Source organism: Neophocaena asiaeorientalis, unplaced genomic scaffold, assembly GCF_003031525.2.
Source record: "Neophocaena asiaeorientalis asiaeorientalis breed wild unplaced genomic scaffold, Neophocaena_asiaeorientalis_V1.1 scaffold53, whole genome shotgun sequence".
NCBI lineage: Eukaryota > Metazoa > Chordata > Mammalia > Artiodactyla > Phocoenidae > Neophocaena > Neophocaena asiaeorientalis.
Window position 1 is genome coordinate 162,527 of NW_020174134.1, and position 16,418 is coordinate 178,944.

At 40.7% G+C, this 16,418-nt stretch overlaps 1 protein-coding gene across 2 annotated transcripts in view; it reads right to left on the minus strand.

The window, feature by feature from the left end:
- Nucleotides 1-16,418, minus strand: part of FNDC3B (fibronectin type III domain containing 3B) — a 244,498-nt gene that overhangs the window by 124,489 nt on the left and 103,591 nt on the right. For both annotated transcript variants that reach the window (XM_024754771.1, XM_024754770.1), the window contains exon 4: nucleotides 15,628-15,915. In XM_024754771.1, the coding sequence (XP_024610539.1) occupies nucleotides 15,628-15,915 (288 nt within the window). The remainder of the gene's footprint in view (nucleotides 1-15,627; nucleotides 15,916-16,418) is intronic.

Here is a 16,418-nt window from a genome sequence, read left to right on the forward strand (position 1 = left end):
CACAGAATTCTGTTAGAGGAAAGAATCTTAACTGATTTCAAGTACTATCTTGTATTGTATGTACTTAAAATCTTCTGTGTCTATTTTAGGCATAACACCCACACGAGGGTATAAAAGGAAATCTGTGAGACACAAGTTTCATTACACAGGCAATAATTATTAAAAACATAGCAAGGCAGATAAGAGGGTTTAGAATTTATTGCTCATATGATACCACGGGGTCCTTATAACTCTTCTTCAAAATTAAACTAATTATTAGGCCTCACCTAGATATAGCCATCAAGGAAAGGACACATGTAATCAATCTATAGCATTAGCAATCCAGTCAATATCCAACAAGCATCAGCTTTTATGGAATTTTCTTGGGGGAGTTTTTTGTTTGTTTTGTTTTGTTTTTTTTTGCGGTACGTGGGCCTCTCAATGCTGTGGCCTCTCCCATTGCGGAGCACAGGCTCCTGACGCGCAGGCTCAGCGGCCATGGCTCACGGGCCCAGCCGCTCCGCGGCATGTGGGATCTTCCCGGACCGGGGCACGAACCCATGTCCCCTGCATCGGCAGGCAGACTCTCAACCACTGCGCCACCAGGGAAGCCCCTTGGGGGAGTTTTATAATGATTGTTAATTATTATAGAATCATTAGATTCATAAAGAATTAATTATTCTGACAGCCTTCTTAGTCTTACCTCATGCTAGCTGAAAGTTACCTCAGTTTCCTTTTTGAAGAAAATATACGTTCCAAATTAAGATAGGTTCCTTTCACTTCTTTTTGGAAAATGCCATTAACTCTAAAAGGAATTATACAGATCCTTATATTTAACTTCCATTAATATGTCCTGAAAATACATATCCACCACTTACATGCATATACATGCACATATCCACGTGACAACTCATTCCAATTTCCAGAGTTAATATGAACAATTACAGCATTCAACTTTCTGACTTGCCTCAACTAGCTTAATTAACTGTGCAGAGACATCCCTGATGCAAACTGCTACCATGAAGAGAAGACACAGCTCTGGTAAGTGATTCTTGGCCTGCATTATCAGAGACAGATACTCAGAGCTGCTCTTAGACATTTATACTAAACTGTAACACACTGAAAAAGTTGTGGTGGATGCTGAGGAAGGTGAACGAATCCTGCAATCAGACCTAAACACCATGAAGGGTAATGAGCTGGTCCTGACCAGGTTACTACAATGGGGACACTGGAAGCAGCATGGGTTAGGCTGAAAATGGCCCCCAAAGGATATCCATATCCTAATCTCTGTACCCTGTGAATGTTACCTTTCATGGCAAAGTCTTCAGACATGCGACTAAGTTAAGGATTCTGAGATGGGAAGACTATCCTGAATTATCTGAGTGGGCCTTAAATGAAATCACATGTATTCTTATAAGAAGGAAGCAAAGCAAGATTTGACATGCACAGAGGACAAAGCAATGTGAAGATGGAGCAGAGAGATATTTGAAGACACTGGTCTTCAAGGTGGGAGTGATGCAGCCACAAGCAAAGGGAATGATGGCATCCCCTGGCTGGAAGAGATAAAAAAAAAAAAAAAACAGATTCTTCCCTAGAGCCTCTGGAGGGAGCATTACCCTGCCAACACCTTGAATTCAACCCAGTGACACCTAATTTCAGACTTCTGGCCTCTGAAATCGTATTCTTCAGATTTCCTCCAGAGCCATGACAGAATAAATTTCCGTTGTTTTAAATCACTGACTTCGTGGTAATTTGTTAGTTATAGCCCGTCAGAGGTGTGCTCCGTTGAGCTAACCTCTTCATGGGCAACAGTAACTTCAATACGAATAGAGACAGCAAAGAAAATAAAGCCAAATTAAATGAACTGAGTTCATACTACATACATGCCAGGACTGTGTCAGAGTTTATCACAAACTTTTACTTTTAATCCATTCTCCTACTAATATGGAATATGGAACTGAAATTTGCTGAATTGGGGGGGGGTCTGACAACAACAGATTAGGTATTACCCCCAATTTAGCATAGGGACAAAAAAAAGATTGATTGTATTGGCATTTACCCCTGCTCAGATGCCGTTTCCTGGTCAAACAAATTAATGTCAATCTTCCGATTTCCCGTTTTTCCCATCTCGTGCATAAAAATGATTCCAAAAATGCAGGAAGGAGATGGAAACAAGAGGACACAGAAAACCTACCAAGTGGATCATGCTCTTTTAAAGAAGGGCCATGAACTTATCTCAAGTGCTATCCTTTTCCTCAGATGTGCTCAATGAGCTTGTAACATAGTCTTAAAATAAGAGCACGTCTTGAACCTTTCTTCTTCAAAAGTAAATGGGTTGAGAGCTATGATAAAAATCTAGTACTAAAAGCATTCTTCTCATCTATCATTTCCTGCTTCTTCCCACTCCAAAAGCAAAACAAAAATACCCCAGTAGTAAATGAGTGAACAGATGAATGAATAAAGAAATAATTCTAAATTTTAAAGGTCCATTCATAGTATTAGTGATGACAAATATGGCAGATCGTGAAAGCCAGGCATTCAAAGTCGGGGAGGCAGGGGAGAGAATTCGCAGAATTTTAAAATGCAAGGGATAAAAAAAAGTATAAAAGAGAAGAAAAAGAGAAGAATGAATGAGAATCCTAATTTCTGGGTACAAAACATTCCACAGATTACCAAGTTCAGACAACCAAAGTTCTGAAAGCTTAAGTAATAAAGGCTAATATATAAAAGATTACTCGTATCTCCCATTCCAACTAAAAGCAGCATGACTGCAGAATGGTCACCAACTGGCCCTGAAATTACTTAAAATAAATGGTGCAGAAAACAGGCATTTATCCAACTGCAGAATCAGGCAAAGCAGCAGAAAGTCTTACTGATTCTACAACGCATGTATCCTTACTACCAAAAAGATAACCTTTCTTCTATAAAATGCTAATACAGTAGACACTTATCAAACATTAATAGAGACATTTTTGCCCTTATACATGATATTCGAGATGCGTTGAGTTCACTAAATCCAGAGACTGAAGTGTGTGGAGAATAATACTTTACAGACACAGAAATCTTCAATAAAAAGGAAACACAGTTTCAAATAGAATACTGTCTGCCATCAAATTTGAGCTACCCTCTTGTGGATAACAGTGTGAATCGTAAGTATTAATAGTGTCAGTGTGTGTCAAAAAATAAAATAACATGATAGCTGAAGAATTAAAGCACCAACAACCATTTTAATTTAAGTAACACATGATTTTTAACCCGAGTTTTCAAAAGATGCTGATATCTTATGGAGTTCCTTGGGGCAACATTCCACCAAAAAAAAAAAAAAAATCTCCCTGAAAGACTAAATATTATTTTTTTTAATGTGCTTGGCAATATACTTAAATAGTTTTGAGGAACTCAGTGAACCTAAAATATGGCAGTTTCTCCATCCCTCTTGATTTTAAGGAGCTTACTGTTCCATATAATAATTTGTCTTTTCAAATAATAGGGAAAAAGAGGTCAATGTAAGTTCACCATGTGAATTAAGCACAGCAGTAACAAATGCATTTATGAAAATCTTTAAAAAATTGTTTGTAGACCTAGTTCTTCCCTCTCACTTCCTCATGTTGCTCTCTTGGGGTAGATCTAATAAGCCTAGGAAGCAAGATCTGAGCACTTACTAGAAATGCCATCAATATTCTTTTTTATTATATATAAATGTAAAGTTAAGAGTGAACTTCCTTTTTTGACTTTGGAAAGAGCTGACTGCATTTTAAAGTAACCTCAGTGAATAGACTTGAGGACACAGGGAGGGGGAAGGGTAAGCTGGGACGAAGTGAGAGAGTGACATGCACATATACACACTACCAAATGTAAAATAGATAGCTAGTGGGAAGCAGCCGCACAGCACAGGGAGACCAGCTCGGTGCTTTGTGACCACCTAGAGGGGTGGGATAGGGAGGGTGGGAGGGAGACGCAAGAGGGAGGGGATATGGGGATATATGTATATGTATAGCTGATTCACTTTGTTATAAAGCAGAAACAAACACACCATTGTAAAGAAATTATACTCCAGTAAAGATGTTAAAAATGAATTAAAAAAAAAGAAAAGAACAGGATGAAAACTACTTCAAAGGATGTGAAAAGATACAAACTATTTCTGAGGGAGTAGACTGAGATGGCTAAAGGGAGAGAGATGACTGCTCTACATGTCTGTAGTTTTTTCACTGTCAAAATAAGTAAATATTACTTCTATAAGTTAAATAAATCTAAACTAAAAACAAACAAACAAAAAGTAACCTCAGTTTGTTAGAGGACCTAAAAATAATGACATTTGATTAAAGCAGGCTGCTTTTAACAAAAGCACACTAACTCAAGGGTAGAGGTAAACCCCTTTCTTGTTCTTAACTTCCAAGTTAAAGTTTAAAAAGGAAATTGTTTTTCTAAATTTCCAGTTTTTAAGCATACCCAAACTCTAAAACATCCCTTTAACAACTGCAGAGCACTATCCAAAAACCCAATACTTCAATCTAGTGTACTGCTAACGCTGTGAAGTTCTGTGTAAGGCTTCATTTCTAATTCGCTTATCAAATCTACACTGGCAGTGAATGTCCTAACTCAGCACAGGAGGAAGACATAAGCTTCTGGAAAGCCCAAAGGGGAAAGAGTAAGAGTTTTATTTACATGGAGATTTGGTCAAAGTGGAGCTGCCCAAAGTGGAGCCACCAATAAAAGGGTTCATGGACCACACAGGGCAAAAGGGCTGTGCCCTACTCCGCTGGAAAATGCTGACTGAGTGGGTGGAATGCAATCTATGAAAATGGAACCACGAAACCTCTCTGCTTTTCTTCCTCTTGTTTTTGCCAAATTATCTTTATTCCACAATCCACAGAATCTTCCCTGTCCACCACGTTTCCTCCTTTCGTTCTACTTATTTTCCTTTTGGCCACTTCCTTTTGTTTCAATGTGCCATTCCTCTGAGGCCTTCTCCTCTCACTCCCGCCTCCTCATTTTCCAGTTTTCAGGTTATCACAATTCCCTTTTGTGCCTGGAGCAAATCATCCCCACCACTATCACCTGCTCTTTCCTGCCCCTTTTCTGAGCTCAACGCCTGCCTGCGTGGAAAGCTCCATTCTTCTGATGCAGCTGGGAAGTAGCAGCTACAATGGGGGGGGTGGGGCACGAAGCACATATAAGAATGCAAACTCAGCACCAGAAGACAAGAAGAGGAGATTTTACGGTCAACTACAGCGACATTTACACTCTTTACTTTGTAAATCCTAAATCGCAAGCAATGAGCTGGTATCACTGCTGTCTCTCATGGACCTTACCCATTTTACCCTTGTGTTCTCTACTCAATCCTTAATAGAATTTCAAGGTCTCATTACAGTACCAAAGATTGGAACAGCGTGATATAATCGGCTGCACTGTGGTGTGTATGGTCGGGCAAATTAAGTTGAAAATAAAAGCCAAGGCTGGTCAGAGCAGAAACGATGGCCTGTAATTAGCATATCTGCAATACTGTCTATAATCGTCACGTTACAAGAAACTGGTCCTGTAAACCCAGAGATTCAATATCCTGCCTCTTCATACAGCACTTACATACAGGAATCCTAAAGGACCACTCCACAGGAGATGTAGTGACAAAATCAATGTTGACATAACAGCTGGAAAGTTGCCAAAATTCCATCACAAATGCCGAGACTATTTCAGATGGAGTATTAATAGGCATGGTCCCCGGCTCCACACACCATGTGGTGGTGGTCAGCCTCTGAGATGACCCCTCCCCTACCTCACCCCACCATCATCCCACCTCGGGGTAGACGTCTTCCACACCGTATCAGTAGGTACAACATGTGACCAACAGAATGTGGACGTGTATGACTTCTGAGGTATAAGGAAGAACTGTGAAAGAGCTTGAAATTTAGTGGCTTTCCTAGCAAGCTTATCCGTCTGGGTTAACTAACGGCCCTACAGCAAGTAATATGAGTGTTAGCAAAATACAGAGAAGTCGTGGCTTGCCCAAGTCATCTCCAGTTACTCCTTCTTTTGCAGCACTTCTAACACCTAGCAAAGTAATTTAAAGCCATGTGTTGAGAAGGTTCAGACACAGAATCAAGCTGGCCCATTAGGCTCTACTCCTGGGCCTCACAAGAGAATCCAGCCCAGAGAAGAGGCAGAGGAGAGATAAGGAGGAAACTGAATTTTATTCTTGCCCAGGATTTACCAGGCTGTTGGTGGTAAACGGTCACGGTCTTTTCTTGGGATTGGATGCCTCTCTGACTCCCCTCATATCTCAAATCCTTGGCACTGAAAGTTACTCAACATCGACTCAGAACACAGGAGGCCCTGTCCTGCAGCACTCCAGGGGGTGCGCTCCCAGGCTGGGGGTTCTGTTAACATGACCCACATGAGGCGGTTCTCTTAAGCAGAAAAATGCCATGGTCTTTCTTTATCCATATTCTTGAACATTTCTAAAGCACTTAGTGCCTCTAAAATTGTATTAAGAACTCATGACAGTCTTCTGAAATAGGTGCTATTAATGGTCCCCATTTTACACAGACATGAAGAAACTGAAGCTTGGAGAGATTAACTATCTTGCCCAAAGGCCCAAGGTTCACAAGGGGCAGAGGTGGGACTAAACCCAGATCTGCAAGGTCCTGACTAGTATGTTATTTTGCTTCTAAGTATGGCACATTTGTGACGATGCCCTTTGACCCAGTTAAATTCAGAATTCAACTTAGCTAAATGAGAGAATAACATGTAGAAGTTTCAATTCAATAAAATTGAAGGTTATATATGTACCAGAAACAAACCATGTCATCACTTATACCTGCTGTTTAAAGGGTTCTTTGGGATGACATGTATTTTACCCACATGGGTTCTGATGTCATCTAAATGCCTCTATGATCAGTTCCCAAGAAAGCAAAAAAAGGCAGAGAAAATAATATGGGTTCACAGAGTTAAGTACTACATATGGTAGAAACTAATCAAAATTCTGCCCTCGATCTTCTGGTGAACATTCACTGCAAGAGAAAACTCAAAAAAATGTTTGCATGTTGTCTGTCTTTTTATATGTAAGTGAAAAATGGGAAGCTTCAAGTATGATTTAATGCGTTAAGACTTCTTAAACTGACATGACGAAAATATCTCATCCTGTCTGTTGAAAGAACCATGTAGTTAACATCTTTAAAACATTCCAGATTGCAACAGAAATACAGGGGGAAAGGGCAAAAGGCAAAAAGATAAGTGATGGAACTTGATAAAGACAACTATACACTCTACTCAACAGCAAAAATTTGGGCCACCACATTTTCCTCTTTGTTGAGCCACAGATTTTGCCTTTGTATCAGGAAAGTCAATGCCTCTGGAAGGAAAAAAAAAATCAGTACACTGGGGTCTTACTGAAAAAAGTTATTCATTGCTGGATTTCTCCAGCTCTGGCCCTCAGAGGATAGTGCCCAGGTCAGAAAGCACATGTCAGTGAGCAGCACCTGCCTCCTGAAAACAGCCTTCTGTCCCCAAGCCTCCCTCCCTTCCATCCCACACGCAGGCAGTTGTCGCAGGGCCTGGAAACCTGCTCAGACCTCTCCCAGCATCCCTGAGCGGCCTTGGAGACTAGGGGATAGATCTGGCACTCTACATCTGAAATGGAAGTAAGGGTGTTAATTGCCCAGCTTCCTGCCAAAATGAGTGTATCCTGCATTTTGATCCAAGGGTCCACATTGTCTCTTCAAAAAAATAAAAGTCACTTGGGTTTGACTGGACTAATTTCACTTTTCAGACTGTACTTGGCAGAAGAATGGGTAAATTCCACTGACTTGAGCTCATTTTTTTTTCATGTTTTCTTGATATCTTTGCCATGCACAGGATTCATATGCAGCTGCAGACAGGTGAAAACACACGGGATTTATCATCACCAAAGACTTGAGATGAAGCAGTAATGAAAATCCAACTAGAAACTGTACCATTTTCAAATGCAGTGTGGAAAGCACCCACACCGGGAGAAAGGATCCCTGCCCCCTGCACAAGTAAACTCTCTTCCAAAACACCCAGTCAGAGTATGCCTAGGAGGTATGTGCTCATGAGAGAAAAAGGCTGCAGGTGAAAGAAGAAATGAGCCACTTATGAAGTGTGAAAGCCCCACTAAACACCTTATTTTAAACAGAACAGCACCAGTGTTCTCTCTTATAGGGAGCCAGGACCAAAAGAGACTCCAAAAGAAAATCTGCCTTGACTCGTCACATTCCAGACCTTATTAACATTAGGCTTGCCCTTCCAAACAAAGGAAACGACTGTCAGCCCTGCACAGATGGATGCAGCCGCCCCTCCCAGAGCCAAGCCACCCAGCAAGAGACAGCCTCCAAGAACCGGCAACTGCCCACAATCTCAGACCTCGGGAGGAAAAGGCCGTCCTCACCCTCACTACAGCAATTCTTATCTGCAGAATGAATAAACTTTCATGCTAATTTCAGTACATACATACAGGGGTCAGATTCTGGTTTCTGACCAGTAATAGCAAAATGTAGAAAGAGAAAAATGTCAGGGAGGGCCATCTGAGAAGAAATCAGAACACAAAAACCTGGTAATAAGGAATACTACTACTGGGGGTCAGAAGGAGAAAAGCACAAGAATAATGCTTTTGTCACCGGCTTTCAATGTTACAATCAGAAACTATCATTCTATGTGATGGAATGTTATCAACAGTGTAACTGAATCTCTGGATTGTCAACAATTCCAAAGGTCAAATGCCAAAAGCATGCTGTATCTTCATCTTCTTCTATATTTGGAAGTCTTACCATTTTGTCCCAATGTTTTCCCACATGGCACTGTAAGTTCTAGAGGTCTTCACGTAAACTACTACTTAAACGTTAGCAACATAAAAGGGACTCTCTCCACCTCCCGTATATGCTTATCATTATACAGGTACTACAAAAGGAATAAGCTTCAACTTAAAATGAGTGTTTTAACTGAACGCCTCCCATACCCCTCATTTAAAAATCTTCCTTCAAAATTGCTTGGCATTCACGGGGCCAGTGGTTTTCAAATGTTACTGTGCCTGATTACCACCTGGAGAGCTCAACAAAACACAGGTTGCTGGGCCCCACCTCCACCAAGTGTAATCCAGCAGGTCTGGGCAGGCCAGGAGGGCACGTGTCTTACAAGCTCCTAGATGGCGATGAAGCTGTGGCCTGGGACTGAACAGCCAGAGTCCAAGTGTGGGTGAGGAAAGCTCTGCGGATGACAAGTGCCCATATCTCCCGCCCCAAGCACAGCAGCACCAACTCTATCTGCTGTTACAACGCCTGCGTATGTATGTGTGTGTGTGTGTGAGAGAGAGAGAAAGAGAGAGAGAGAGATGGTGGGGGGGAGGAAGGATTCTGTATTTCATTGCGGATCCACATGAGATTTTTGTTTGTTTGTTTGTTTTACGGTACGCAGGCCTCTCACTGCTGTGGCCTCTCCCGTTGCAGAGCACGGGCTCTGGACGCGCAGGCTCAGCGGCCATGGCTCATGGGCCCAGCCACTCTGCGGCATGTGGGATCTTCCCGGACCGGGGCACGAACCCGTGTCCCCTGCCATCGGCAGGCGGACTCTCAACCACTGCGCCACCAGGGAAGCCCTGAAAAATCACTGACTTTAACTCACCTGTTCATTTTACTGAAAGGGAAACTGAAGCCTAGTGAAATGACTTGTTATGTATCACGTAATCTAAAACACAAACAACTGTTATCTTACAAATCCATTAAGGTTTTAAAATGTTCAAGTAATGACTGAAAAAGATAAACCCAGGGATGAGGTAAAGGTCAGCAGTATCAACTGCACGCACAAAATACTTTCACACACACACACACACACACACACACACACACACACACACACACACACACACGGTGTTTGGAGATTGTGACTTATAAACACTCTTGATGTTCTTTCTTTCTCCCCTTCCCCTACCCAAACAACCCCCCCCCATTATTAATGGGGTTGCTTACTTAAGTCTTTTCATATTATCAGACAGTGGATCCTCACCAAAGTTTTCGTTTTTCACTCTGGTTTCACATAATCATTTCTAAAACAGTACCAGCAGATAACCTAACTCTCCTTTCTGAGGATATATCAATATGACACAGGGACTACAGTGCTGGCTGAAAACTAGGAGATTTCAGTTACAAAACTGTATCCTCTGAATAACTTCCTTGATATCATATGTTTCGGTTTTTACCAAGGATAAAATGGAAGGATGAAACTTCCCTCTCACTCAATGAAGAGCAACAGAAACTTCTGTAGCCTCTGTGATAAAAGGAACATGACAACCTTAACTTGGTTTGGGCCACAGAAGAGGCTCAAGGCCCAGCTCTTCTTGTACAACATTCTGCACACAAGGACAAATTCTGTCACCCTGTCCTTGAACAACTATGGACATGGTGCTCTGCCACTGAACTAAAATCAAATGAAGGTTAAGGAAAAGAAAGAGAAGGGAAATTTTCTTGCAATATTTTCCCCTAATCAATCTGCCATTACTATGCCTTGGGGAGACAGACAGGCTCCACAGAAAGAGATGATATTTGAGCTGGCTCTTGAGGACTGAGTTGGAGTGTGCTAGGCACAGGGACTGGAAGGAAAAGCCAAGAAGAGAAGATGAGGCATATTCTTGAAATAGGGCAAAACTCTGGGCAGCTGGTGGGGAAATCTAAAGTACTTGGGAAGGTGAGCATCAAGCAGCTTAGACTTTATTCTCTGGACAATGGGGACCACCATGGAGGTTCCTTAGGGAGGGGAACGTTCAGATCTGATGTAGCTGCGGCCGTAATCAGAGGATGGGATGGAGAGGAAGATGGATAATCCCATTTCCTAAAACATAGGGTGGTCCTTCTCAGACTAAGCATAGGGAATCCTAACTCAGGTTTCTAAAAAATGTATGAGGAGATGCCAAAGAAAGGATGCCCCAAGAAGGTATCCAGAGTTCTCGCTCACTCGGAACTTTAAGTGTCCCTGATGGGGTGATGAGAAGATGTGTGAAATCTGGCACCTCTGGGAAGGCAGCACATTTTTACCCCAGTAGCAATCTCTCTCAGAGAGCCTGGATGCAACTTTCAGAGGTAGAGGTCCAGGAGTACAGGATTGAGCTTTCAAAATGAAGAGGGGTTTAAGCAGAAGGAAGCCACTTCTGGCTTACAGGGGAAGGAGTTGCAGGGCGAGGGCATGAAGGCAAGAGAGACGGCATCGGATGGCGGGAGGGGGAGAAGGGGGCGCAGGGGCACATAGAGATACTTGTTTTGAGAAGGGCATATATCTTGATGAGAGCTGACCCTAAGATTACAGGGGGGAGACGATAAGAATATTCAAGTAACAAGGGTGACCATTATACTGAGGTGTTAAGAACCGAGATAGACTACTTTTAATATTTAATATTGGGAATTAAAATACCCATTTTACTGATGAGGATACAGAGATTCAGGGAATACTAAAAGCAAATAGTCAGCAAGTGACAAAACCCGATTCTAAGCCAAGTGTGTCTGATACCAAAGCCCCAACTGTTCTCTGCCCACATCACACCATCAACTCCAAGGTGTACAAGAAAACTGGAATCGTACATTTCCCTGATGGTACTGTAGACTTTGTCCTGCCTAAGCTGTTTTCCTAAAGGTACCAGCAGTAAATGAAAGGAGGGGTTGGCTGCAGAGCAGATGGCTTGTTTTAGAAAACAGGGCAGTTAAGAACACAGGGTTCATTCCACAAATATTTACTAAGTACATACTATGTGCCACACACAGTCCTAGGAGGTGGGGAGAAAGTGGTGAGCTAAAGTTCCTACCTCACATCATATACAAATTAGCAAACCACACCTTCCATAACCATCCTTGATATCAGAACAGTAGTTCTCTATCTTGCTGGCCATCATTCTCAGTGGAAGTTTAATAAAAAAACATGAAGCCAGATCAGGTGAAGAGATTCTGGTTTAGCAGGTCTGCAATGAGGGTTAGGGGTCTGCATTTTTTGGAAGTTCCACCAGTGTTTCTGAAGTACAAACAAGAGAACCAAGATTCCAGAGAGTAATTAAGCAATCTCCATCTTTTTAATATATTTATTTGTTTAGATTAACATAATTTGTTTGCTTATCACAGGACCAGGTACAAATTTGAAGTTTGCCCTTTTCCTTTTACATTTGTATTTTCTAAGTGGTAAAAAGGCGGTAAGTAATTCAAGTAGATTCCCTCAAAAACTAGGGAATTCTGAGACTAAAAGCTGGCCTCCTCTGGCAAACGTGGGCATCTTAAGTAGAATGTAGAAAAATACCACAACCTGTACGTCATGGTTAAGTATAAACCCTAATCTTGTGCTAACTACACATGAATGTAAACAGATCAACATACTAGAATTAATTGTAGCTTCGTATTAATCAGATGGCACTGAAAACTTAAGAATTATTTGAGAAACTTACTTCCTGGGTACAGGAGTCAGTTGCAGTACATTCAAGCAAAAAGATACCCTGGGAGAATGTTGCCATTTACGTATGAGAAGGCAGAAGAAGCCTTCTGGGATCCTTTCAGCCAACAATCACATTCTGAGCCAGACAGGGCTGAACCACTATGAACAACATTATGGACTCCAGGAACAAGAGGTGCTTTTGTTCACCTATTCCACCTGATTCAGGTTTTCCTCTTTGCTTCGGACAACCTGGAGGCTCAAAGCCAAACAGATGGCCTACATCAAACAACCCTTCGGGATTCTTTCTGTACAACCTTACTCGTGTCTTCGTCTTATTTGTCCTCAGTTTCCTCAGATATTTGTTTTTTTATAGATTACTTTTCAGAGCAGTTTTAATTGCAGAGCAAAACTGATCAGATGCAAAGAAGGCCCTTATACACCCCACCCACCACATGCACGGAGCCTGCCCCACCTATCATGTCCACGCCAGAGCAGTACATTTGTTACAGTTGATGAACCTACACTGACACGCCACCATTACCAAGTCCATAGTTTACGTTAGGGTGTATGTAACTCTTGGTGTTGTACACTGCATGGGTTTTGACCAATGTATGTGATATGTACCCACCATTACAGTATCAGACAGAGTAGTTTCACTGCCTGAAAAATCGTCTGTGCTCTGCCTGTTCACTCCTCACTCCCTGAACCCCTGACATCTATGAATCTTTTCACTGCCTCCATAGTTTTGCCTTTTCCTATTGGATAGTTGGAATCATACAGTATGTAGCCTTTTCAGACTGGCTTGTTTCACGTAGTAACATGTATTTAAGGTGGCTCCATGTCTTTTACAGCTAGATAGCTCATTTCTTTTTAGTGCTGAGTAATACTCCATGTGTGCATGAACCAGTTTATTTATCCATTTACTTACTGAAGGACATCTTGGTTGCTTCCAAGTTTTGGCAATTATGAATAAAGCTGCTCCAAACACCTGTGTGTATTTTTTTGTCAGGACGTAAGTTTTCAATTCATGTCAGCAAATAGTTATTTTTTTATCCAATATGTAAACCCCTTCAGATCCTTACTGGAATGCACTAGAGTACATAAAATAATACTCCATCTGACTCTATATATTTCATGGCTAAACCATGTGGAGAGTAGCACTTGGAGTGATCTTGAGTAGGCAAATACTGTGATGAGAAAAGGAACAATACACCAAGTTTGAACTGAAGGTGAGATAAAAATATTTTCTAACTCTTTTCATTGTGAAACACACACTCCCAGAAGCCCATAGTGGAAAAGATCTCACTGTTACCAACACAATAACATGTTTTCTACACGACAACAAAGAGCTTGAGGTGCTCAAAATAATTATACTCTGTCATAATGTAAAATGCCAAAAGGCTTGTAAACATATGTACATTAGCAAACATTTCAGCATTGATTTCAATGCAAATCCATTTCCTCTCTTACAGCTATGAGAGAATATTAAAATATAGGGCAGCTTACACATTTAGGTATATGTAAAAGGAAATAATTGCATATATAAGGAAGGTTTACTTTTGCCAGGTAATTCATAACTTCACTAATTTTGTATGCTAACTTTAACTCTGCTTCATCTTATTTCCCTTCTCTTATTGTCTCTCTGCCTCTTAGACCTTACTCAAATTTGTTTTATCTGCCTCTATTATATTTATCTATTTCATCTGCCTTAAATCTTTTTTGATGCAAGTCAGAACAAAAAGTATTAAAGAATTAATCAAGTAATCAAGGTAGTTCAAACTTCATAAGCTCTCTGAAAACAGCTTATACATTCTTTTTCTCTTTTCTGTAGACTAAAATTCTCCTTAGGAAAACCTATTTCTAATTTTTTTGTGTGTGAATTCTCTCTTAAATGCCCATGATTGAAAATTATAACTTGCTAATAACTGAATTTCAAACTTAGAAATTATAGTATTATTTGACTAAAAATCATTTTATACAGCAGACACAGCACTTTCCACTAGGAGCTGTTCGAAAGCCTCTTAAATCTTGGGTCACTCTTATATACTTGTTTATGTTTTAATAATTATAATAATAATGCATGGTAATTAAATAAAAGTTGGAAAATACAGAAAAGAATAAACAAAATTAAAAGCACCTATAATATATCTCACAGAGAAATTACTGCTCACTTTTCACTGTATCTTACTATTGCTCTTTTTCGTGCTACAGTTCACTCATATGAACAACACGGGAGGAAATGTTGATGCCAGTGTCTGGTTTTACCTAATTTTCCTCTGCCCTGACAGAGGCCAGTCTTCCCTACACAATCAACCATACACTAATTCTGTCTTTTTCATTCACAAACACATTCTCACATACACAATGCCGGTTTCTACCTGGATGAGGTCCGATAAGGAAGGAGTGTATTTAATAGTGTTATAATCCGTTCTTACCTTGTCTTTCACATGTCTTTATTTCTATCTGTTATCTCACCTAGCTTATCAAAATGTTCTCCTTTTGCTTCCCTTAAGTCAGCCTTCTACATATGCCTATATAAAAAGCTTCTGTTTTTAACTCCTGTGGCATAAGAACAGGTTGTGTCTAAGTCTTACCTAAAAGCTTCATTTAAAGCACGCGCACCTTCTTCCCATATTTATTGATCTACAGCCACAAGACTAATCTACAAAGAAACAAATGCCCTTTTGAACTGATGTCTCTCTATTTATATGTGGTGCCCCTAATTCTTCCCTCTCATCCTTGGTCTATGAATACTTCATTCAGGATGCCAAAGGTGGCATTGAAAACAATAACTGATGAGGGAGACAGAAATATATTCCCTTACACGATGATAAATTTCACTACAGTATGGAAGTAATTACATCTGGTTTTATAAGGTATAATTATTTTGAGATTTAAACTAGCCCTACACTCCTTAGAAAGTTTACCTGTTTTACTTAGGATCTCTTCCACATTTGTCTACTTAGAATGAAACAACGGAAATAAGCTAACGTGAAAACACTGTCAGGTACTTGTTACTGAGATTAAGTAGAACGTGACACAGCACGTGTGATCGAAGAAGGAACACTTCTGTCATGAAGTAGTAATAGAAAAGAGATGACAAAACATCCTGTCCTTGCTAAGCAAAAGATAAGAGAAGGTCTACCCTATCGCTCCTAGCAGAAAGACCAGCTGCCATGCAACGCCCTGACAGAAAACTCGGCGTCTCACTCTTTCACGGCAAACGTCTTTGAACATTACCTTGCAAGTCTGCGTCACTTGACTTCGGACTGCTTCTTGCTCGCCGCTCTGTTTTCTTAACGCCCGGCCCACCGCTGCCTCCTCCCCCGCCTCCGCCGCCACCACCACTGTGGCCCTTCCCGTAGCCGTTGTACACGGTTGTGCAGTTGCTCTTGTAGATCGAAGAAGGAGGGCTGTTGAGGCGATTCTGGCGGTCAATCTGGCGGTCTTTCAGCTTTTTGTGCGGAGGCTTGCTGTACTGGTCTTCTCGGGTGATATAACTCGACATTCCATAGAGTGGTATAATTTCTAAAATGATGATTATGACAAATGCAAGCTCAGTCTACGTTTCCAATAACAAATTATTACAGGGTCAAATGACCTGATGCCTGAAGGAAGAAGTTTAACATATTACTAAATACAGTATAAAAGCGATAGGCAGATTACACATGTTTAAAATATTCCCATTCATTTCTAACCAATAAAGGAATAATTAATCATTAAAAAACTATACTGTATGTTCAGAAATGTTCCAGAAATTATGGGAAATACTGAAGAAGGGTTACTGTCCACCAGGAGTTCATATTTTAGTTGAATAGATAACTAAGCTTGATTTTGCCTGTTATTTTTAGTAGTTGCAACATACAAAAAAAGTTAGAATTAACAAATAAAATACCCCCTTAAGTAATGTGTTCTTAGAATCAAGATACTTGAAAGTATGCTTATCCTTACGGACAGAATAGCATTTCTATCAGAAAGTATATAGCAACTAGAATATAAGGAGTTATTTGTGCCACCTAGAAGAGCCAACA